Below are 23,444 nucleotides of genomic sequence, written 5' to 3'. Positions count from 1 at the left end.
CAGGCGAAATATAGGGTAAAAAGTAAGTTTCTGCTCTGGTCAATATGAAAAAGTAGGGAATATAAACTGCTGTGTAATATTTTCCCCTAGAGGCGAATCGCACATTGATCTGCAAACCCACAGGCCTATTACATCACAAATTCACCTCAAAACAATTTGGACATAAAACCGCAAAGCATGTTTCAAACTGACCTGCTAAAGTAACACAAGGCAAGTCAAATCGCTTATTTACTCTGCAAGAGGCAGAAAGCATTTTCACCTGTGTATTCTGTCAGCCGTGTCTATAAGAGACTCAAGGTTAGCTAAAGGTTGCTTCCTCCCACCTTTCTCTATTCACTTCTCCTATAGGTTCTTGCTGGGATCCTTTAACAAAGCTAATTTTTTCCCAAATATTAATCACTAAAGTTTTCATTAATCAGAGTTTCCAGGAAGGTGTTAAACATTATTGCTTTATATAGAATCATAAAACACCAAGTATAAAAAGAGGCCATTAAGCCAGGTGTGCCTACTCTTTGGCAACGCTACCTAATTGATCTCACTCCCCCATCTTTACCTGTAAACTGTGTAATTTTTCCTTTCAATTTGCATTTGAAAGTTACTATCGAATCTGCTTCATCAAACTCTCAAGTAATGCATTTCAGATCACAACAGCTGACTGCAAAAAATGAAAAGTTTTCCTTGGGTTCTTTGCCAGTCACAGTAAGTGTCTCCTCGGGTTACTGAGCTTCCTGCCACTGAAAGAGCTTTTCCTGATTGAGGACCTCGATCAGTTCTCCTGTTAACCTTCGCTGATCGAAGGAGAACAAACCTAGCTTCTCTAATCTCTGAATAAAACTGAAATCTTTCATCCTTGGTATTATTCTAGTGAATCCTTTGTGTAACCTCTTGTTTTTAAAAAATATTTATATTCAAGGCTTTTTACATATATACACAAAAATATCAGACCAAAATATCAATCTGAACAAAAAAAACCACAAATCCCCAACTTCCCCCAATACCAACACCCCGGTTTTCCAATTGTAACCGCCCCCACCCCGCTGACCCCTCAATCCTCCTTGAAGAAATCAATGAACAGTTTCCACCTCCGGGTGAACCCCTCTGCCGATCCCCACAAAGTGAACTTGACCTCCTCCAACCGTAGAAACTCTGACAGGTCACTCACCCATACCTCCCCGTGACTCCGAGTCCCGCCAACACAACAACATCCGTCTCCGGGCCATCAGGGAGACACGGCCAATACATTGGTCTTTCTCCCAACCTGGACTCCCGGATCTTCTGACACCCCAAATATAGCCACCTCCGGACTCGGGGCCACCCCACACCCAGAACCTAGGACATAACATGAGAACCTCTGCAAGAACCCCCTCCGCTGTGGATACACCCAAAACATGTGGACGTGACACACACACACACACCTATCCTCCACTCCTGCAAAGAACCACCTCACCCTCACCACCAGCCTATGCTCCCTATGGGCCCTATGCTCCACATTAAACCGGATGAAGTTCAATCTCGCACACGATGCGGACACATTCATCCTTTGCAAGACCTCTACCCACGTCCTGCCCGACACCTCCCCTCCCAGCTCCTCCTCCCATTTGCGCTTAATCTCTTCCACCGGGGCGTCCTCCCCCTCCATCAATTCTTGCGGATTTCCAACACCCTCCCCTCCCCGATATCGTCTTCCGACAACAACATCTTCTGCAACACCAGAGGCAGCGGCCCCAGGAGAAACGGCACTTCTCTCCTCTCAAAATCTCTCACTTGCAGGGACCTAAAGCCGTTTCCCTTGGGCAACTTATACAATTTCTCCAACTTGTCCCCTATCCCCACCAAATGCACCCGCAGAAACGTACATCCAGCCCGCCGGCACAAACTTATAGTTGTCGCATATTGACGCCCACAACATGCCCTCCGGCCCAAAGTGTTGCCTGCACTAACTCCACCCCATAATGCCAAAACCACCACTGGCTCACAGAATACCTGACCGGTGAGAACGGAAGAGGTGCCAACAATAATATCCTCAAAACCCTTCCCTCTGCGCGACGCCACATCCATCTGCCCCCAAACTGATCTCCCCTCCACTGCACATTTCCTCATTATTGCAATATTCGCCACCAAACAATAATTTATCAAGATCAGCAAAACCAGCACCCCCCAACCTCGACCCCTCTCCAGGAACACCCACCTCACCCATGGGTTCTTTCCCATCCACACAAACGGCAAAATGATCACGTTAACCTTCCTGAAAAAGGACTTGGGAACAAAGATAGGAAGGTTCTGGAACACAAACAACAACCTAGACAGCACCATCATTTTCACCATCTGCATGCACCCAGCCAGTGACAATGACAACACAGACTAACTCTTGGAATCCGCCTTCGTTCCCTCTACCAATCGTGCCAAGTTCAATTTATGTAGCTTGGCCCAGCTCCACACCACTTGAATTTCTAGATACCTAAAATTCACCCCCACCACCCTGAACGGCAACTCCCCTAGCCTCTTCTTTCGTCCTCTAGCGTTGATCAGGAACACTTTGCTCTTCCCAATGTTCAATTTGAACCCCAAAAACCAACCAAATTCCCTCAAAATCTCCATATTCCCTCCAATGCTGCCCATCAGGAGGGGCTAAATAGAGAGACTCTATGCTCAGCACCCACACCCCCCACTCAATCCCTTTCCAATCCTTCAACGCCCTAAGCCAATGCTGAAAAGCAACGGGGAGAGCGGACCCCCTGTCTCGTCATAAACCTGGCGGCCTCTGCTCCTTTGATGCCTTCAGGCATCCCAACAATCCTCAACTTCTGCCTCCTGGACCAGTTCTGGAGATCCTCCAAAGTCTCTCTCAGCCTTTTCTCGCTGCTCATCGCCCTGCCCATCTCCATCTCCAGCAAGTTCAGCCGACCCTCGTGCTCCACCACCGATTCCTCCACCTTCTGGATCGACAGGCCATGAGCCTCCTGCCTCTGCTCCACCTGCTTGATCACCGCTCTAAGTAGCTCCACCACCTTAGCCAAATCCTCCAAAGCCTCTTCCTCTGCTGCTGGAATTTGTCATTTAAAAACTCCACCAGCTGCTCAGTCAATCACTGGGCACTGCCCCCTTACCTTCCACCAGCTTCACCTGTGTCACACCATGAAAACATTCCTGCTCCAATTGCTCTCTTTTCTCATGGCACTTCTCGTCTGCTGAACCACACACCAACCTCACCAGAGGAGTACTACCTTCCCTGTGCACTCGCACACATTTGCCCTCAAACACCACAATATTCGGGTGAGGAAGGACCAAAGAAAATCCGCCTTGAGCGGGAGCCACCAGATGTGTGACCGCTCACTCCATGGCCGCCACCGGAAGTCCTCCTTTGGATAATCTCTTCAGGGGCTTGACATTCTTCACAAGGTATGGTGCCCAGAACTGACAACAATACTCCTGCTAAGGTCTAACCTGTATTTAGGCTGAGTACAACATTCTTACTTTTTACTCCACGATTCAGTTTATTAAAGCAAATAAATATCCCATATGCTTTTTAACAGCCTTCAAGGATTTACCCTAATATATTCCTGTTCATGCACTCCTTTTAAAATAGTATCATTTATTTTATATTGCTCCTCTTAATTCTTAAGTTATTTTGCATTCCTCTGCATTAAATTTCACCGGTGTTTTTAATTCAGCATTTCCTTGCTCCCATTTAGTATTTACGTACACCAGAAGTTTATTGAATGCAATTTGGGTTCCTTCAGTGTTGGTATCCCTTTAAATTTAATTATGATTTTAAAACATTTACTGTTGCCACATGATTTAAATTAGTTAGCACTCCCTTCCTCCTCTGCACCAAATTTCATTCTCATCAATTTTCTGCCATCACCCTGTTTCGTAAGGAACTCCTTTTGGCAGATTTACCCAATTCTGTACTTCATGTTATCAAGACAGTTTCCACATAAAAATATTAAGTTGACTTCCACTGGTGGAAGAACAGCTTGTAATTTGATGGTACAGCATTACAATTACATTATGGGACAAATGAGACAGAAAGCATTTATAAGAATTTCACTTTTCTGCAACTCCTTTTACCTTCCCACTCCAAATACTGTGACCTCTCCAGCTCGACTCCTCCTGACGTCCTTTGACCTCTTTGACTTTCGATGGCTGCAGCGTGAGCAAGTGCTTTTCCCTGCAACTCCACCAACGGTATGCAGATGATGACCATGCGATGAGTAATTTGCCAGGCTTTCAGTTGGAGATATAGGACTAGCAGGACTTTCAGGAGTATCAGGACTAGGAGGACCATTGGGACTTGTAGGGCTTGAAAGAGAAAAAATTAACAGAAATTAATTTTGAATATACAATTATACAGAATGTTATGATTGGCAAACAAACTTCTGTGCAGTACCAGTTTAATATTTTTCCAAATGGGTTTCCAATCAAATTATTTCAAATGCATTTAAATAACATCTTTAAAACAGAAGTCTGACTGTCGGTCAGACTTTCACCTCTGGAACCAAGTTCGAATCTAGCACGGTATCAGAAATACATTTTCCAGTCTTCTAATTGCAAGAAACCTACAAAAAATGGTTTGGCCAGTTTAACACAACTCCAAAGGGGAGGAATAACTTTCAGGACGAAAAAGCCACTAGGTCAGTACTAATAAGGTTTGGGGAAAATAGAAATGGTGCAATAAGCAGTGTTCTGGTAAAACTGGAGATCAGACATATTACTGTATTTGGACAAAACAGAGAGAACCTGCAATTGCTCTGTTATAATGGGCCGAGGAGCTCTTGAAGACGGCACTGGGAAGAATTCCATTACCCATCACTAATATAAAACAGCGCATTTTTGTGAAAGTAGTGAAATATCAGTAACGCCATCATGATATTTTTTTTATATTACATAGAATTTACAGTGCAGAAGGAGGCCATTCGGCCCATCGAGTCTGCACCGGCTCTTGGAAAGAGCATCCTACCCAAGGTCAACACCTCCACCCTATCCCCATAACCCAGTAACCCCACCCAACACTAAGGGAAATTTTGGACACTAAGGGCAATTTAGCATGGCCAATCCACCTAACCTGCACATCTTTGGACTGTGGGAGGAAACCGGAGTACCCGGAGGAAACCCACGCACACACAGGGAGGATGTGCAGACTCCGCACAGAGAGTGACCCAAGCCGGAATCGAACCTGGGACCCTGGAGCTGTGAAGCGATTGTGCTAGCCACAATGCTACCGTGCTGCCCATAAATGATGGGAATGAAAAGTAGCAAACATGGTCTAGTTGGAGTCAATATGGCTGACAATTCAAAGTGCCTTACAATAAATATATTTTATATTTAATTTCTGAATTAATTTGTATTTTTACACCAAGCTCAGTGTAAATATGTTCTCCTATTCTGGTGCATGATCCATCACTTACCTGTAGAAATTAGGCCTTGTAGCAAATATCTGCACTTACCGAAAGCAAAAGTATCTTTTGTCTAATTTCCATTTTTAAAATTAGAAATGACAACAGTCACTTTTAAAATGGAAAGTGCCTCTTGTGCTGGCTAGTTTGTGACTACATCTTTCCATTTGAACAACACCACCATCCTCCCACCCCACCACAACAGAAAAAATTGCAACCCTGCTATATCAATTAGAATTATATCATTTAATAGCCTCATTAATGACTTTACTTGAAGCCCAAGCATTTGGGTTGGATAGGTTTTGCCCAGAGAAATAACCATGTTCACTGAAGGCAGATTCCACAATTTGAGCATACCGAGTTTACACCAATCACTAGGTTGGAGCCACAGCATTTCCGCCAGTTCAATGCCTCTCCTGTGGGCCCAGCAAAATCTATTTGTTTTTTTTTTTTAAAAACAATATTTGAAGTCACACTAGAGAATAAATTTCAAAAGCTTTATCTAGGTAATATTTATTTTGAGTTTTATTTTTAAAACATATGCAAACACAAGCAGATAACAGATTGGAGAGAGAGAGAAAAAGTGGAAGATACAGATGCACTTACAGAAGCCAAAGAACACTGATCTCTTGGAGAGTTACAAACCAGTGCTACCAGAATCCTAGGCCACTTCTACTTAGTGCTGTCAGGCCCATTCTCCTTCCCACCCTTCTCTTATGCTGACATTCCAAGCGCTACCCACTTTTCTCCCGAATTCAAATTCCTCTCCACAGTTCTCAAATTCTAAGTTTCTCCTGCACAATGCAACCAGAGCAAAGGATCCCATCATACCACCAAATTCAACGACATTTACACTTTTCACAGCTATTATGAAAATGGAATTCACTAGTAAACATCCCATAATACATTGAAAATAGCAGGACGCCATTCGGCCCTTCAAGCCTTGTCCGCCATCATTATGATCGTGGCTGATCAAGTTAAATATCCTGATCCCGCCTTCCTCCATATCCCTTGATCCTTTTAGTCCCAAGGGCTATATCTAATTCCTTCTTGAAATTACACAATGTGGCTTCAACTATTTTCTGTTGTCGTAAATTCCACAAATTTACCACTCGCTGGGCGAAGAAATTTCTCCTCACCTCAGTCCTAAAAGGTTTCCCCCTTATCTTCAAACTATGACCCCTAGTTCTGAACTCCCCCAACATCAGGAACATTCTTTCTGAATCCTGTTAGAATTTTATAAATTTCAATGAGATCCCCTCTAATTCTTCTAAACTCCAGTGACTATAATCCTAACCGACTGTCTCTGCTCATATGACTTTTGCTGCCACTCCCTCCATAGCAAGAACATTCTCCCTCCGATAAGGACATCAAAACTGCACACAAACTCCAGGTGTGGCCTCACCAATGTCCTATACAATTGCAGCAAAACACCCCTATTTCTATACTCAAATCCTCCCACTGTGGAGGCCAACATACCATTTGCTTTCTTTACTGCCTGCTGTACCTGCATGCTTACCTTCAGTGACTGATGCACGAGGATACCAAATTCTCGCTGAATATCCACATCTCTCAATTTACATCCATTCAAATAATAATCTACCTTCTTAGTTGTGCTACCAAAGTGGATAACCTGACATTTATCCACGTTATACTGCATCTGCCATGCATATGCCCACTCATTCAGCCTATCCAAAATCCTGCTGAAGCATATCTGCATCCTCCTCACAGTTCACCCTCCCATCCAACTTTGTATTGTCTGCAAATTTGGAGATACGACATTTAGCTCCCTTGTCTAAATCTGAACATATAATAGGAACAACTGAGGTCCTAAAACATATCTCTACATACCCCTAGTCACTGTCTGCCAATCGGAAAAAGACTCATTTATTACAACTTTTTGTTTCCTGTCTGCTAACCATTTTTCTACCCATCTCAAGACACTACCCATAATCTCATGTGCTTTATCATTACATAGTATTCTGCTAAGAGAGCAAATTGAAACAACTGAATAAGTGTTATAAATATCTTGTTGTTTCATCATGTTAATACTTGAGGTAATTATAGCTCTGAGCAGATTAAAGTTGTAAAAACAAAGGCAATCAAAATGCTGAAACTCAGCAATTGTCAGAACAATTTCTAAAATGGCAGTTCAGAATGTTACTCATGTTTGTTTAATGAAGTCAGAATAGAGGAAATTGAGCCATAAAACATCAGGTGGATTTTCTTGGAAATTGTCAAGGGGGAATAATTGGGTTAGGGGTGAGCCTGAGGATAGACCATAGTAAGCTATGTTGTCAGGGAGAGGAATGGAGCTTATGAATATTCTCTGGTTTCAAGTTATTTATGTGGTTGCTGGAAGAGGCTGTTCATTGCAGTTTAGATCTTGTGTGGTTTGCAGCTCACAGAGAAGCTCTGGGTGTTGCTTGATGAAGTTTGGGCTCAGGAGAAGTCCTGAGGAGCCAAGATGATGAAGGAAAGTTGCTGGTTCTGTGCTGAAGGCAATTAGGTCTCAAGAGAAGCCTTGGGAGCCATTGATAGCTCAGGATCAGAGTGGTTTGAGGGAATTCAGAGACTAAATCTCCAAAACTCAAAGAGTTGCAATCCATCATGAGAGACCTGGTCTGTGCCTGCTGGCTGATCCAAAATAGCGCAGCAATGGATAAAAAGGAACCCCACTTCTGATCAGTATTTAGTGATCTCTGGCACAAAGCGCACACATAGTGAACAGATGAGGACAGAATTGTGCTTAGTTGTAAAAGCTCTTCATGCTTAAAAGTCCAATGCTCACTGCCTACACTCACATAAAGAATGGCACTTTTCCAAGAGGGATGCTTAGACCTGTAGAATCATACCTTATCATGAATCAGTGCCTACTGAAGGGATAAGGAAAAATAATACATTTGTCCTCCAAGGTACAAATTCGTACATTTACAGAAGAAAGTGAAAGCTATGGGCAACTGCTGTATAAGTCCAGGCATGTCCCATCCCTGGCATGTAAAGGCTTTAGCACAGCTGCATATTGTTGGAAATTCATCTGTTCTGAGTACTGCATAAGAAGGCAATATAGGTTAAATGGTTAAGATGTTCAGTAGATAATTTATTTAATCCATTTACTAGTGTACAGTCTGCATGTGGAAGTATTTTTGGAGGCCAGTGAAACATCAACTAGTGAAAGCAGAATATTTTTGTTTAACAAACACAACCTCTCACAAGCGGGGCCATCAAAACTAATCCTATCTGGGTCAGGATGCAGGGCTTAATCTAATACTGGCAAATTTACCTATGGTAAAGAAAGTGTAACCAGCAGAGTGACTCAATCAGAATGCTATAGCAGGATCAATGTAGTAAACTGTCCTGTGATTCAACAAAGTACATAATATTGTGTATGGAGGGGTCAGCTTAGCTCAGTTGGCTGGAAGCTGGTTCGTGATGCAGATCGAGGCCAACACCATGGGTTCAATTTGGATACCAGCTAGGCTTATTCATGAAGGCCCACCCTTCTTAACCTTCCCCCTCGCCTGAGGCATGGTGATTCACAAATTAAATCACCACCAGTCAGCTCTCCCCCTCAAAAAGGGGAAAGTAGCCTTTGGTCATCTGGGACTATGGCGACATTATTTTAATCATTTGTGGTTGCGCGCAACAGCTGTCAGGTCATAATTTTTTTTTAAATCTTCAATCAGCTAATGAAGTCTTTAAATATAAAAACTATGCCCTCAAAATAAAGTTTTATTAAAAATGAATTTGTAGTAGAACCTGAAACAAAAGGGAAAATGCTGGAAAATCTCAGCAAGTCTGGCAGCATCTGTAGGGAGAGAAAAGAGCTAACGTTTTGAGTCCGATGACTCTTTGTCAAAGCTAACAGACAGACAGAGTGGGAAATATTTATACTGCGGAGTGAGAATGAAATATGAGTCATAGCCACAGAAACCCAGGGAAACTGGGTGCTAATGGCCACAGATACCAAGGAGAAAGAGTGTTAATGGCAGTCCCCAGAGAGGACAAAAGATGTGAAAGGTCAAACAGCAGAGAAACTAACATCAGTGGATGAACTGTAGGTGGGGGGGGGGGGGGGGGGGGGGAGAAGGGGGAAGCAAAGAGGAGAAAGGTGTAGGAAAGGTGGATAGGATGGGGGGGGGAGGAGGAGGAGAAATTGTAGTAGAACTTGCCTTTTATAGATTGGTCTCTCCCAGACATTGCACCATATGAAACTATCCCTTCCCCAATGGATTTGCTACATGTCCATCATCTTACGTAGATGACAAAAAGATGACTGCTCCAATTTCAGTAAACACTTAATTTTTCAAAATTAAATACATTGCTAGATCGCAGAGGAAACATTTCAAACTGTCCTTTTGCAATCCACAACTATCACTAGAGGGCGTTGTGGCATCAAATATGCAAATACATGTACCCTGCACATTTTGTTTCTGTTTCTTTAGTTTGTGAAATCAACCAATAAATTACAGGTTTTAACACAGCTGATCTCCTGCATGCAACCTGGATCACACAATCAAGTTAATACTCTGAACTTGGGAACAGACTTGCACGGTCAGTCGATTAGCATTGATTGCAAACAGACTGGAAACTGAATGTAGGGAGTTTGATGGAGGCAGAAAAGGCAGTTTCTCACAGCCAACTCGAAGGACTGGTGCCGAGAGCTTGAAGATTTCAAGATAAATGTCAAGGTTAAGTAACAAGATATCTACTAATATTCAGGTTATGTTTACTGATTTCAATGGTACTTTTAAGCTTCAATAAATAATTAGGATTTGGTTGCTTCATTGAGAAGCAAACAAAATGATAACACTGATTTAATATTGTTTTCATATAAGTGCCTTTAACTGTTCCAACACAAAGAGCTTTAAAGTTCAGAGGGTCAGCTGTTTATTCTAGGATTGGGCAGTTGGATTCATTGGGCAGGGCAGAAAAGAATGTCAGGAGTAGCACCATGTGTGTATCTACAAATGAGATGCTAACCCAGTGAAGTTACAACATAAGATTACACGCATGCTGAACAAGAGAATCAGCATGCTATAGCAACAACCAAGCAATCCCTCAACTAATAGATCAGATAAAAACTCTACTCCTTGCCTCAGCCAGTCATAAATGAAGCAATTAAACTAACCAGAGTTGTCGTCTCCATGAACATCCCTATCCTCTGATGGCAGAACTCAGCCTGTGTGTGCAAAAGACAATCCTGAAACACTTGCAGCCATCTTCAGCCAGAATTGTCGGTTGGACGATCAATCTCCTCCAGATACCCCCACCAAAGATAGAAACCAGTCTTTAGCTATTGTAGGTAGCAGGTGAGGAACATAGCAGTTATGATAGACTGGCAGAGCAGACTCGATGGGCTGAATGGCCTAATTCTGCTCCTCGAGATCTTATGAACTTATTTAATTAATTCTATATGATACGCAGTAATGGATACAACAATGGCTATGGGCTCTGACATAACCCAACTGTGGTATTCAAGTATTGTGCTGCAGAACTACCCTTGCCTCTAGCCAAGCTGCTCCAATACAGCTACAACACAGGTATCTACGTAACAATGTAGAAAACAATGCCAACTGTGTCCTATTAATAAAATGTAGGGTAAACAGAAGAGTCAACCCATTAGAAAAGTGATAGGAACTGCCGACTGCTCACCAATGTTTGGTTTGGGTTCATTCAGCACAACTCAGCTCCAGATTTCAGTACTATCTTCGTCCAAACATAGACAAAGAGAGTTGAATTCCAGAGGTGGGCTGAGAGTGACGGTCGTGATATCAAAGCAGCATTTGACTGAGTGTAGCATCAAGAAGCCCAAGTAAAGTTTAAATCAATGAGAATCAAGGAAAAAAAACCTCAAGTTGGAGTCTTACTGCACAAATTGCTGTGGTTATCTATGGGGCTGGTTTAGCACAGGGCTAAATTGCTAGCTTTGAAAGCAGACCAAGGCAGGCCAGCAGCATGGTTCAATTCCCGTACCAGCCTCCCTGAACAGGCGCCGGAATGTGGCTTTTCACAGTAACTTCATTTGAAGCCTACTTGTAACAATAAGCGATTTTCATTTTATTTTGGTTGTTTGAAGTCAATTATCTCAATCGCAGGACACCGCTGCAGGAGTTTCACAGTATAGTATCCCAGGCTCAACCATTTTCAGCTGTTTCATCAATCACCTACCCTCATTCAGACTTGGGCTAAGAAATAACAAGTAACATGAGTGCCACACAAGTTGGAGGCACCCCCATCCTTGACATTCAATGGCATTACTATCATCATATTTTCTATCATATCCTGGGGCCACCAGTGACCAGAAACATAACTGAATCAGCCGCAAAAGAAAAAGCAGTTCCAAGAGAAGGTGAGGGGCTGGGTATTTTGCAGTGAGTGACTAACTTCCTGACTTCGTAAAGCCTTTAAACTATGTACAAGGCACAAGTCAGAATATGTTGCAGTACAACATTTAAGAGGTTTGGAACCATCCAGGGCAAAGCAGCCTGTTTAATCAGAACCCCAGTAATAGCATCATCCAAATCCAAGACCTCAATCCCCAAAAAAGCATCATCCTCAAGTGCACAGGAAACTACCACCTCCCAAGTTCCCGTTAAAATCACAGGCCATCTCAAGACTTGGAAATATAATACCATTCTTTCACCATCACTGGGTCAAAAACATGCAAAACCTTCCCTAACAGAATTATGTGGGTACATTCACCACAGAGTGCAGTGGTTCAAGGAGGTGTTTCATCTTCATCCGCTAGAGTGTAATTAGAGATGAGCAACAAATATAGCAATGCCTGCTTCCCACCAATGAGTAAGAAAGTAAGGGCACATAGCTGGACTGGATCACAGGTTCCAGGAGCTGACCACTGTTTGTAGATGGAGGTAGCCAGAAGGGCAGGAAATGGCAGGTAGTGCCAAAATCCTCCATGAGTGTTACACCAAGGAATCAGCAAGCAGACAAATACACTATCTCCCGACAGGCAGTCCTTCCACTGCTGAACTGAGACCTGTATGGTGTCAGGGTAAGAGACATCACATGGAAAGAGAAGGGGAGGAAAAAAACAGACTGTGTGGTCAACGTTGGAACCAGTGACAAAGGGAGGACTGAGGAAATTAAGGAACTAGGGAGGAAGTTAAAAACCAACACCTCAAAAAGGTAGTGATCTCTGGCTTACACTAGTGAAAGAGGAAAATAGGAGGACATAGCAGCTTGATGCCTGACTGGAGGCATGGTGCATGAGAGATGATTTCAGATTCCCAAGACCAGATCTGCGACAGCAGAGACCTGTTCAAGATGAATGGGTGGCAGCGTATCACAACTTGGCCTAATATCTTCACAGGTACGTTAACTAATGCTGTGGGTGAACAATCAAACTCATTTGACAGGAAGTGGAGCACCATGTTGCAGTACTATAAAGTAGAAATATGGCACATAGGGACTTGAAAACTGTTAGAAATAATACAGATTCGATGGATCAAAGAAACTACAAAGAGAACAACATTTGGTTTGGACTGCACATTGTACACTATGAAGTGTACAATGGTTGATACGTTAGTAAGCTGCTGGCACACATACCATGTGAGGATATGATGTTGTGGCATCAACAGATACCAGATTTAAAAAGTGGAGAATTGGATGCTCAATTGATTACAAGGTATTCAAAATATAGGGTAGAAAAAAGAAGGGGCAGCAGTTTCGATAGGAAAATATTATGATGCTAGAAAGAGAACGACCTTGGAGAACCAAATACAGAATCTATTTGGTTGGAGTTCAGAAACAATAGAAGATCTAACACTCTACAGGGATATTTTATGAGCCTCAGTGGGAAGGAGGTAGAGGGGCAGATTGGCTGGGAACTTAATAAGAATTGCATGAACTTTAGGGTAGTGTCAATGGTGACTTTAACTATCCTAATATTGAAGGAAGCTGTGTTAAAGCCAGAAAGGAGGAACAACTTCTCAAGTGTGTTCAAGAGAACGTTCGTAATTGTTATGTTTATTGCCCAGTAAGAGTGGAGGCGTTGCTGGATGTAGTCATCGGAATTAAGTGGAGAATGTCACATTGGGCAATGATCTCATGGGTAGTAATCATTGCATCATAAGACAAGGAACAACCGGCAATCAATAATTAAAATGCTTAACTGGAGGAGAATTAATTTCAACAAAAGGGGTCTGGCCCAGGAAAATTGGAGCCAAAGAATAGCAGGCAGAAATGGGTGATCTTTAATGAGGAGATGGTGTGGGTACAGTCTGGGTTGAAGCTCTGACAAGGGGAAAAAGAGTGGGCAACCAAAACCAGAACTTCATAGATGGCAAAGGAAGAGTTAAAAAAGTAAGATGCCAGCTTGATAATACAAGAGAGAATCAGGCTGAATTTAAATTAGTCCCGTGGAGAGATGAATAAAGTAGTAAAGCAGTGGCCAAATTATTACAAAGTTGGTGAAAGGATAGAAAAAAGCAAATTACTGCAGATGTTGGAATCTAAAACAAAAACTGAAAATGCTGGACAATCTCAGCAGGTCTTACAGCATTTGTGGAGAATGAATGGAGTGAATGTTTGGAGTCTGAATGACTCTTGGCAAATAATTTGTGAAAAGGGGAGACTGACGATAGGACATTAGGTGGAGCTTAATCAGGGAGTGGAGGTGTCGGCAGCCACATTCTGGGAGGCGTTGAAGGCAGTGGTTCGAGGGGAGATTAACTTGTTTTAGACTACAGGGGTAGGAAGAGGAGGGAAGAACAAGAATAGTTCCGGCAGGAGGCAGTTAGGGAAATTCTAAGGATGCAGGCAGAGAATGGGGAGATGGTGTCAGAAACGGGGAAGATAAACAAGGTGTTTAGGGGGTATTGTGAGAAGTACACCAAGCAGGGCAGATAGGAGGGGAATCTGGGATGGTTCTTGGATGAGTTGAAGTTCCCAGAGTTGGAGGAAAAGAGGAAGCAGGCAGAGGAGCTGCTAGGGCTGAGGGAAGTAATGAGCAGTATCAGGAGAATGCAGCCGATGAAGGCCCCAGGGCCGGACGGCTTTCCAACAGTTTTTTAGGTGTTTGTGGCAGAGTTGTCACCTCACCTGTTGGGGATGCTTAGTGAAGCGGTGGAGAAGCGGGAGTTGCCAGAGACACTGACACAGGCGTCCATTATCCTGATTGCGAAAAAGGCAAAGGACCTGGATAGAAGCAAATTACTGCGGATGCTGGAATCTGAAACGAAAAGGAAAATGCTGGAAAATCTCAGCAAGTCTGGCAGCATCTGTAGGGAGAGAAAAGAGCTAACGTTTCGAGTCCGATGACTCTTTGACAAAGTGTATCGGAAGTGCCGGAGCTTCTGGAGGGGAAAGGGGCCGATGTTGTGGCCTTTGCCTCTCTAATTGACCGATGAAGGATCCTGTTAAATTGGAGGTCGGATACGCCACCTGGGGTGGCAGCCTGGCTGGGGGATTTAGACAACTTTCTCCGGTTGGAGAAAACCAAGTTCGACTTGAGCGTGTCAGCAGAGGGCTTTGAGTTGTTCATGATGCCATTTGAGGAATTGTTGGGAGGGGGGGATAAAAAGGGAAAAATTGTACAAACCATGGACTGTGATTTATGGAGTGTATATTTTTCTGTCGTTACAAGTGTTTGGAATAAATTGCCTTTTTGAAAAAACTTAGTCTTTGATAAGCTGGGATATTTCTATTTCTTTCCCACTTGCAGTATATTTGTTAATTCTCAAAATCATGCATGATTGATTCCAAGAATATGAGCACAAGACTGTGATAAATAAGCAAAGCTACAACTAACTGTTCTTACTCTATGAACATTGTAGTGAAATTTAAAGAATGCAAATGGAGGGTACAGCAAATTAATTTCAAGCTTGATTTTTTTCATAGCATCCAATTGTCTGTAATGGTAATTACTATTCTTCGGGTATTTTGTCTCATTGTGGCTTATTTCAAACATTCATCATCAGCTTCAGCATAAAGTAGATGAACCCAGTCATTTCAGCCTTAACAGGTTGCATTTATAGAGACCTTAAAAATAGATAAATATCCAAAAGTGCTTCATCATGGAAGTGCAATGTGGGAGAAAAAAATGAGTGAGTGAATGGACGAGGTAATTGGAGGTGTGATACAAATTGTAAGCAAAACTGATAAACCACTACATAGGCCTCAGCTGGTGTCCAATTCTAGCCATCATACTTTAGCAATGATGTGAAGGCTATAGAGCAAGTGCGGGTAAGATTGATGAATAGCACTTCGGTGGCAGCCATGGAGTGAATGGTCGCACACAGGGTGGCTCTTATTTGAAGGCATTTGTTTTGGCCCCTTTTACCAGAACTTTGGGGAATTGCAGCAGAAATGTTGTGCGGAGAGTGGAGGGGGATTGGTTCTCCCCTGGATGGGCATGTCTTCAGGTTACCAAACTCGACAGAAGACAGGGAGTTGGAGGAGGCTCGTGGTGCAGAATCAATTGCAACACTGGCAGAGGGGAAAGGGTCGTCAGCGACTGGAAAGCTGTCAATAGAGCGGTTGATGAGCTTCATTGCGGATTAATTTTGGCAGCAGTGTAAAGAAATGCAAACTACTGGTCAAAGGCAATTGAGGGGTAAAGACATCTCTTCGCGAGATTTGGAATGGGTAGAGAAGAGCCTGGATGTGCAGGGGACGGTGATCCAGGAGATGGAGAATGTGGTGTCTGATTAGAATGACCGGATTGTGACGCTGGAAGCGGAGATGCCAATCCTGGGGAGATGCACAAGATACTGTGAGCAAAAGTGGAGAACTAGGAAAATAGGTCCAGGCGGCAAAATCTGAGGATCGTGGGCCTACCGGAGAGAGTGGAGGGAACAAGTTCAACGGGCTATGTCACGAGGACACTGGCCAGGTTGGTAGACGAGAAGGTGCTGGACAAGACCCTGGAAGTGGATCAGGGCCCATAGGGCCCTGAGTCAGAGGCCAAGAGCGGAGGAGCTGCCGCAGGTGGCGATTAGGCACATGCACAAGTTCCAGGATAAGTCAAAGATTCTGAGGTGGGCCAGGATGCAGCAGGATTGTGATTGGGAAGGAAACCAAATCCAGATTTATCAGGACATTGGGGTAGAGCTGGCCAAGAGACGGGCAAAGTTCAACAAGGCCAAGTCTGTGCTGTACCGGCAGCAGATTCGGTTTGGGGTGCTGTACCCAGACAGACTTTTGGTCAGTTTCGTGAGCTGGGAATATTACTTTGGGATACTGGCAGAGACAAATTACTTTATTAAGGAACGTAAGCTTGGGGAGGGCTGAATGCGAACATGGGTGGCAGTTTGGTCTCTGTTGAATTTTGTTATCTGTTTCGGTTTGCCCATTGGGAAAGGTTATTATGGGGGTGATTGCACCAGCCTTTTTTGTATTTTTGAATTGAAGTAAAATTGCTGCTTTTTCTGGAGGGTCCCTTTGGTGTTGAGGGCATAGTGTTTAATTGTATTGCACTCTGTTGGTTTTACTCTGTGCAGTCATGAGGGGTCTTCGTGGGGCGGCTCAAGAATGCTCTGTATGGGGGCCATTTTTGGGTGATTGGGTCAGGTGCAGGTACAGGAGTGGCGGGGCAGGGAAGAGGCCTGGAGGGAAGCAATGGTTTTTTGGGGGGGGGGGGGGGGGGGGGGAGAGAAAGCGCAGGTCGGTGTCACCACACTAGCAAGTAATGCTGGTGAGCAGAAGTGAAGTGGGGGGGGGGGGGGGGGAGTTGCAGTCAGGAGGAGATGACATGGCAGTTATGGAGGGTGAGTTTGGTCATGGATGGGGCGGATGCCACCTTGGGAGGGCCCAATTCAGAGTGGGGATGGGGGGGGGGGCAGTGCCTACGGGTGATGTGATGGACTCTAGGAGAGGCGGAAGCCTCCGCTGAGTTTCATGACATGGAATGTCTTTAAATTAAATGGGCTGGTAAAACAGCCCCAAGTGTTCGCACACTTGAAAAGCCTGAGGGCAGAGGTGATTCTCCTGCAGGAGACCCACCTCCGGGGAGTGAAAGATTTGGTTAGGTTGAGGAAGGGGTGGGTGGGACAATTGTTCCACTCGGGTTTGACTCGAAGTTGGGAGGGGGGGGAATGAACGCCATACTGTTTAACAAGAAGACGCTATTAGAGGTGATACCGGATTTGGATTTCAGGAGGGGGAGGCGATTTTAATTGTGTGGTGGGGGAATATGTTGAGCTCCAAGTATGACGTGAGAGCTGGGAGAGTTTATGGAGAAGACAGGGATGGTGAATCCATGGAGTTTGGGCACCCAGAGGAAAGGGTACATGTACTCTTTCACCTCGCATGTGTACAGGGTATAGTCCTGGATTTACTTTTTTGTGGTGGGTTGGGCAGTGCTGATGAGGGTGGAAGGTGAGGAATGAGAGGGAATAGTGATTTAGAACCACGTCCCCCACAATCGAAGTGTGAGACTTTGTTCAGGTCAGAAGCAGAGGCCGGGGTGGAGGTTGGATTCGAGGCTTTTGGCCATCAAGGAGTTGTGTGGGAAGGTAACAGTGGCGATGAAGAATTATGTTACTTAATCAGAAAGGGGAGGTATTGGCAACCAAGTTTTGGGAGGTCTAGAAGGTGGTGCTCCAGGGAGAAATTATTTCCTTCAAGGCCCAAAAGGATAGGATTGGGAGGGTGGAGTATTGGCGATTGCTGGACGAGAAGCATTGGCGATTGTTGGACGAGAGAGTTGTGGTGGAATAGAGGTACTCTGTGGCCCCGATGAAGGAGTGGTTGGTGGAAAGAAAGAGGTTGCAGAGACAGTTTGACCGGATGATATTGGGAAGGGCGATGGGTCAGCTGTGTAGGGTGCGGGTGGTGCAACACGAGTATGGGGAGAAGGCAAGCGCATGCTGGCCTACCATGCTGGATGTGGTATCGGATTCAGAGAGAATAAATGAGGTGCTCCATGCCTTTTATGAGATGCTGTATGGGGCAGAGGCAGGCACTGGAAGAGACATGAGGGCTAAAGGAGGTGATGGAGTGCTGTTGGATGATGCGGTAGGGTTGAAGTGAGGGCTTAAGTGGATAGATGCAGACTCGATAGGCCAAATGGCCTCCTTCTGCACTGTATGATCTATGGGCATCTATTTAATGCTTGTATCAAAAGGCACAGTGGCCACAAGGTGTACCAACTACAAGAAGCAGTGCAATAACTTACCACCAATATCTACAACCTTTAGAGCCTAGAAGAACAAGCTCACAGACACAACCTGCAAGTTCCCCTCTAAGTCGTACACCACCCCATTTGCAGATATCGTAAGAATCATAGAATTTACAGTGCAGAAGGAGGCCATTCGGCCCATCGAGTCTGCACCCCCCCCCATCCCCACAATCCAGTCACCCCACCCAACGCGAAGGGCAATTTTGGACACTAAGGGCAATTTAGCATGGCCAATCCACCTAACCTGCACATCTTTGGACTGTGGGAGGAAACTAGAGCACCTGGAGGAAACCCACGCACACACAGGGAGAACGTGTAGACTCCACACAGACAGCGACCCAAGCCGGGAATCGAACCTGGGACCCTGGAGCTGTGAAGCAATTGTGCTAACCACCATGCTACCATGTTGCCCGATATACCACCATACTTACGTCATTGATGGGGCACAAACTTGAAACTTGGTGCCTAAAAGTACCTTGGAAATACTTTCCCCATGCTGGCTCCAGAAATTCATTCAAAGCATCTTCTGGTGCAATTAGGGATAGGCAAGAAGTAATGACCTTGCCAGTGATATCCACATCCCATGAACGAATAAAAAAAATAAAAATACTGTGGCTCCAAAAGCAATTCATTAGTTGGGAATCCTGAGGCGAGTGACTCAGCTCTCGACTCCCAAAGAACTGTCACCTTCAAAAGTCAGGTGTGTGATGGAATACTCACTACTTGGCTGAATGAGTTGGTTGCCAACAACAGTCAATAGATTCCAGAACAAAGCAGTTGGATAAAATAGCACCCCATCCACCACCTCAAACACCCACTCCCTCCACCATTAGTGTAAAGGACAGAGTGCTTACCATTGATCTACATGCTGTACTGCTGCAGCTTACCAAGACCACTTGACAGCACCTCCTAAACCAATGATCGGCTTCTGATGGGCAACTAAAAATGAATAATAATTGCTAGGCTTGCAGTGACGCCCAGACCCATGAATAAATGAATAATTTTTAAACAAATAATACAATGATGACTCATTTCTCCATTCACTCTTTCAGGGCACCATTAATACTTATCCTACACTAGCTGCCAGGCTATGGTTTTCTTTGCCCTCTCTTATAGACCATGTCACAATTATGCAATTAAAGTAGCATCGGGTTAATCAATTAAAAAGGGAAGGATCAAGTGGGTAGATACTAATCTGGTCCCAAGTTTTAGCTGCTTAGTCTGATCAGAGATAAATATATGTGTCATTCTAATGTAGCCAACCACCGGATTTAAGCAGTCTGCAGTGGTAGGGCAGTTTAGGATCAGGATGGGCTTCTGCCCACGAGCAGATTAATTTCCCCATACAGAGGGAACAGAACCGATTACAAGTTACAGATTTGATCCCAGTAAAAAGATATCATCCCATCAAATTTTTTAATGAATGGTCCAAAAGTTAAGCAGAAGGTCTCCACGTTCCACAAATATGTGATGTTGAGATCCCGTCAACAAAGATGAAAATGTGTAAAAATCTCATAGATCATCATGGAGAGAGTAATTGCAAGAGTAAACATAAAAACTCCCAACTCACTCACCTTTCCTTATGTATGGATGGAACAGAATCTGAACCAAACAAAGAAATGCTGGAATTATCCCCCCAAAACACCAGACACCCAAGAGACTACCGAGGAGGAGAGCCAAAGGAGACCACAGCTATCACCCGTACATTCCAACAGTGCAGAGACACACGTCTCGGTGGGCGACATTAATGGACAACGTTCTGGGGCATAATCTGGCAAGCACCACACAGTTGCTGATGCAAATCAGGTGAAGACAGGAACATCGAAGGGAGTCAGCAGTTGGGAGATTTGCTGGATCTCAGGACAAGGTTGGGCCCAAGCCAGATGCCGAGCCTCTGGACAAGGTTCTCCCAGAGCTGATGCAGATGATAGGACACAGGTGTGAGATTCAGAAGTGGGTGTCAGCAACAGTCCAGCAACTGTGAGGCTGATCGGAGGAGTCCCAAAGGCTGTACGCACAGGAGATGGTGCTGACAATACGTGACACAGGGGTCAACACTGCTAGGGTGGTGACCGCAGTGAAAAGCCTGGAGCACACCCTAAATGGTGATGTACAAGGCATGGCTCAGCCTGTGACGACCACGGCTAAGAGCCTCGACAGGTTCCAGACACAGGTGGACATTGCAGATGCAGGCCCAGTAACAGAGGAGCATTGCTGAGGGCATTGACACCATGATACAAACAACGGCGAGCCTCCAGGACTGGTAGTGGCAGATGACTCAAATGGCGCTCATTCCAGCTGCCCCTCTGTCCCATCGAGTCCCCCGGGCACCATCAGAGAGGAGGAAGCACAGGAGGTCAACCTGGAGCCTGCCACCAAGGACACAACGGCGGTTTCCAGTTCTTCCTAAACCCCCCCTCCTGACACTGGGGCATCTCAAGGGCATCAAGCAGAACAGGGTGGCACAGTGACGCCAGTAAGTTGACGCACAGCCTCGTCCCAGGAGAATCTGGAAAGGATGGGGGCCTCCCTGGTCCTCCATACATATCGGACCTTTGCCGCCACCTGTCCTCCATCTCCTCCTCGGGTTCGCCCTCCTGCCCCTCCTGGACCGCCTCCTCCTCAAACAAGGCCGCATATCGTTCCGCCTGCTCCTGCTCCTCGTCCAGCATGTTGGCTGGCTGCTATGCCAGTTTGAAGAGGGCACAGCAACCCACCACAAAACAGGAGACCCTTTGTGGGATGTCCTCCAGGGCACTGCCAGAGCGGTCCAGGCATCAGAACCGCATTTTCAGCAGGCCAATACACCACTCAATGACAGCACGGGTGGCAATGTGGGCCGCATTATAGGGCTCCGCCTCAGTCTCAGGCCTCCACACCAGCGCCATCAGCCATGACCTCAGCGGGCATCCCTCTTCTCCCACGAGCCAACCAGTCATCTCAGGGTGGTCCTTAAAGACACCAGGGATTAGAATGCCACAGGATGTAACTGATGCTCACAGGATGACATACGTGCCATCAATCACCCCCTGGGCCTGCAGCATCCAAGCGATGGCAGCAAATCCGGGCATCTTCGTGGTATGGTCCACCTCAAATGTGATAAAAGGCAGAGCATCCATAACCCCCCCAGATGCACAAGAGGACAGAATATTACAATATGCCACATAGGTCCCTTTCGAGCCCTGCAATGACCCCATGGCATGGAAATTCAGGGCTGCAGGGAGCTTCACTGACACCTGGAGTGGGTGTTCTCCCTCTCCACAGGATTCCAGGTCCAAGAGGACGTGGCACAGGTGCTGCACTGTTTCTCTGCTGAGACCTAGTCTTCTGCGGCACATGGTGTCCGTCAGCTCATTTAATGACCAATGACGCCTATACACAATGGGCCTAATGGGTGGCTGAGTCTTCTGAGTGTGCAGCAGCCTCTTGCACACGAGGTACCACCTCCAGCCTGTGTTGGCATTACTGTTGTCTCTGGCAGCTGCCTGCCTTGGCTGCCACAAGCAATGCAAGGTAGCCCCCGCAGGATCCACACCAGCAAATATTGGTTTATCTCAAAGGAACTGGAAGAGAGAGACGAACAATCAGTTAGGGCTTCCATCCCAGAACCCTCAAATCCCTAAAGTCTCGCCCACCAGCAGTATGTGTCCTGCCTTCTCTCAGAATGCCATCCAGTGGGCCAGTTGTGCTGGCAAACCTTGCTCTGCACACTCACCCCAGGTACACGCACCCCGGCCACACCATGACCCCTAGGGGCCTGGGGCCCCGAGACCCCAGATTTCTACCAGAAACATTAGGGAGACCCCGTGCTTAGCTGCCCTCCGCTCATCCATATACTTACCCTTTGGTCGCGAGAAAATCCACAGTAGTGAAGCCTGCTCTTTCGTGTTTGATTATTGCCAGCTGCTCTATGGTGCTGACACTCGTAGAGTACAGGCATACTGTTCAGGCATCAAAGTTTGCTAGACATGCAATGCACTAATCGTCATCTGAGACATGACACGTTGAATTGAGGAGTGTGAAGTGGTTTCACTACGAACAATGCTAATTCCTCATTTGAAATAGTCTTCAGCTGTGAAGTAAGAGGCTGCTCACAGTCAAAGGGAGTGAAATTGAATTTCAGGATAGAAGTCACATCAAGGCTCTGTCCTGGAAGAGTTTGTTAGGTCAGGCAGGCTGAAGCCGAGGTTGCTCCTGTTATGGGTCTGCAATGTTTAAATATGGTTGCAGGCCTCACAGACGAAAAGCATCCTCCCAACCCAGGGGAGAAATCATAGATCTGAAATGCTTCAGCTCTCTGACCAAACCCAACCCCACTTGTGTCCTTGAGCTGCATGCCGGAAAATGGAAATGGCTACTCACCTCCTCACTTCCCCTTAGTAGCCATTGTACCAGCTTCCCGTTTTTAAGACGAGAGTACTAAATGCCGCTTGGGCAACTTACCGGAGGCCGCTGCATCCGACTTCAATCTCGTTAATGAGTTGAAATTAATGCAAATGAGGGTTAATAATATTCTTGCCATCAGGAACAGGTGGGGTGAATCGCGGCCAGCGCGAATCTTGATTTTGCCCTGTCCCGTTATTCGCATAGATCCACGTCAGGCACAACGCTGTCAATGAATCAAGCCCATAAGCTCAATATCGAAGATTATTTTTCAAACCATTGTACAAACGGTCAAAAAGAAAAAAAGCCATCTAGTCGACACCTCCCAGTGAGGATAGAGTCATAGGGGTCTACAGCACAGAAAAGGCCCTTTGGCCCATCGCGTCTGCACCAGTGAAATATAACCACCTAACTGTTCTAATCTCATTTTCCAGCACTTCGCCCATTGCATTGGCATTGCATGTGCACATCTAAATACTTCTTAAATGTTATGAAGGTCTCTGCCTCCACCACCCTTTCATCAG

The 23,444-nt window shown here is 45.3% G+C and overlaps 1 protein-coding gene across 2 annotated transcripts in view; it reads right to left on the bottom strand.

The window, feature by feature from the left end:
- Window positions 1-23,444, bottom strand: part of rell1 (RELT like 1) — a 105,974-nt gene that overhangs the window by 11,861 nt on the left and 70,669 nt on the right. For both annotated transcript variants that reach the window (XM_038791431.1, XM_038791432.1), the window contains exon 5: window positions 4,072-4,302. In XM_038791431.1, coding sequence (XP_038647359.1) covers window positions 4,072-4,302 — 231 coding nt within the window. The remainder of the gene's footprint in view (window positions 1-4,071; window positions 4,303-23,444) is intronic.

The sequence above is a fragment of the Scyliorhinus canicula genome, chromosome 3 (assembly GCF_902713615.1).
Source record: "Scyliorhinus canicula chromosome 3, sScyCan1.1, whole genome shotgun sequence".
NCBI classification, from domain to species: Eukaryota; Metazoa; Chordata; class Chondrichthyes; order Carcharhiniformes; family Scyliorhinidae; genus Scyliorhinus; species Scyliorhinus canicula.
This window is presented reverse-complemented; position numbering and strand designations above follow the sequence as displayed.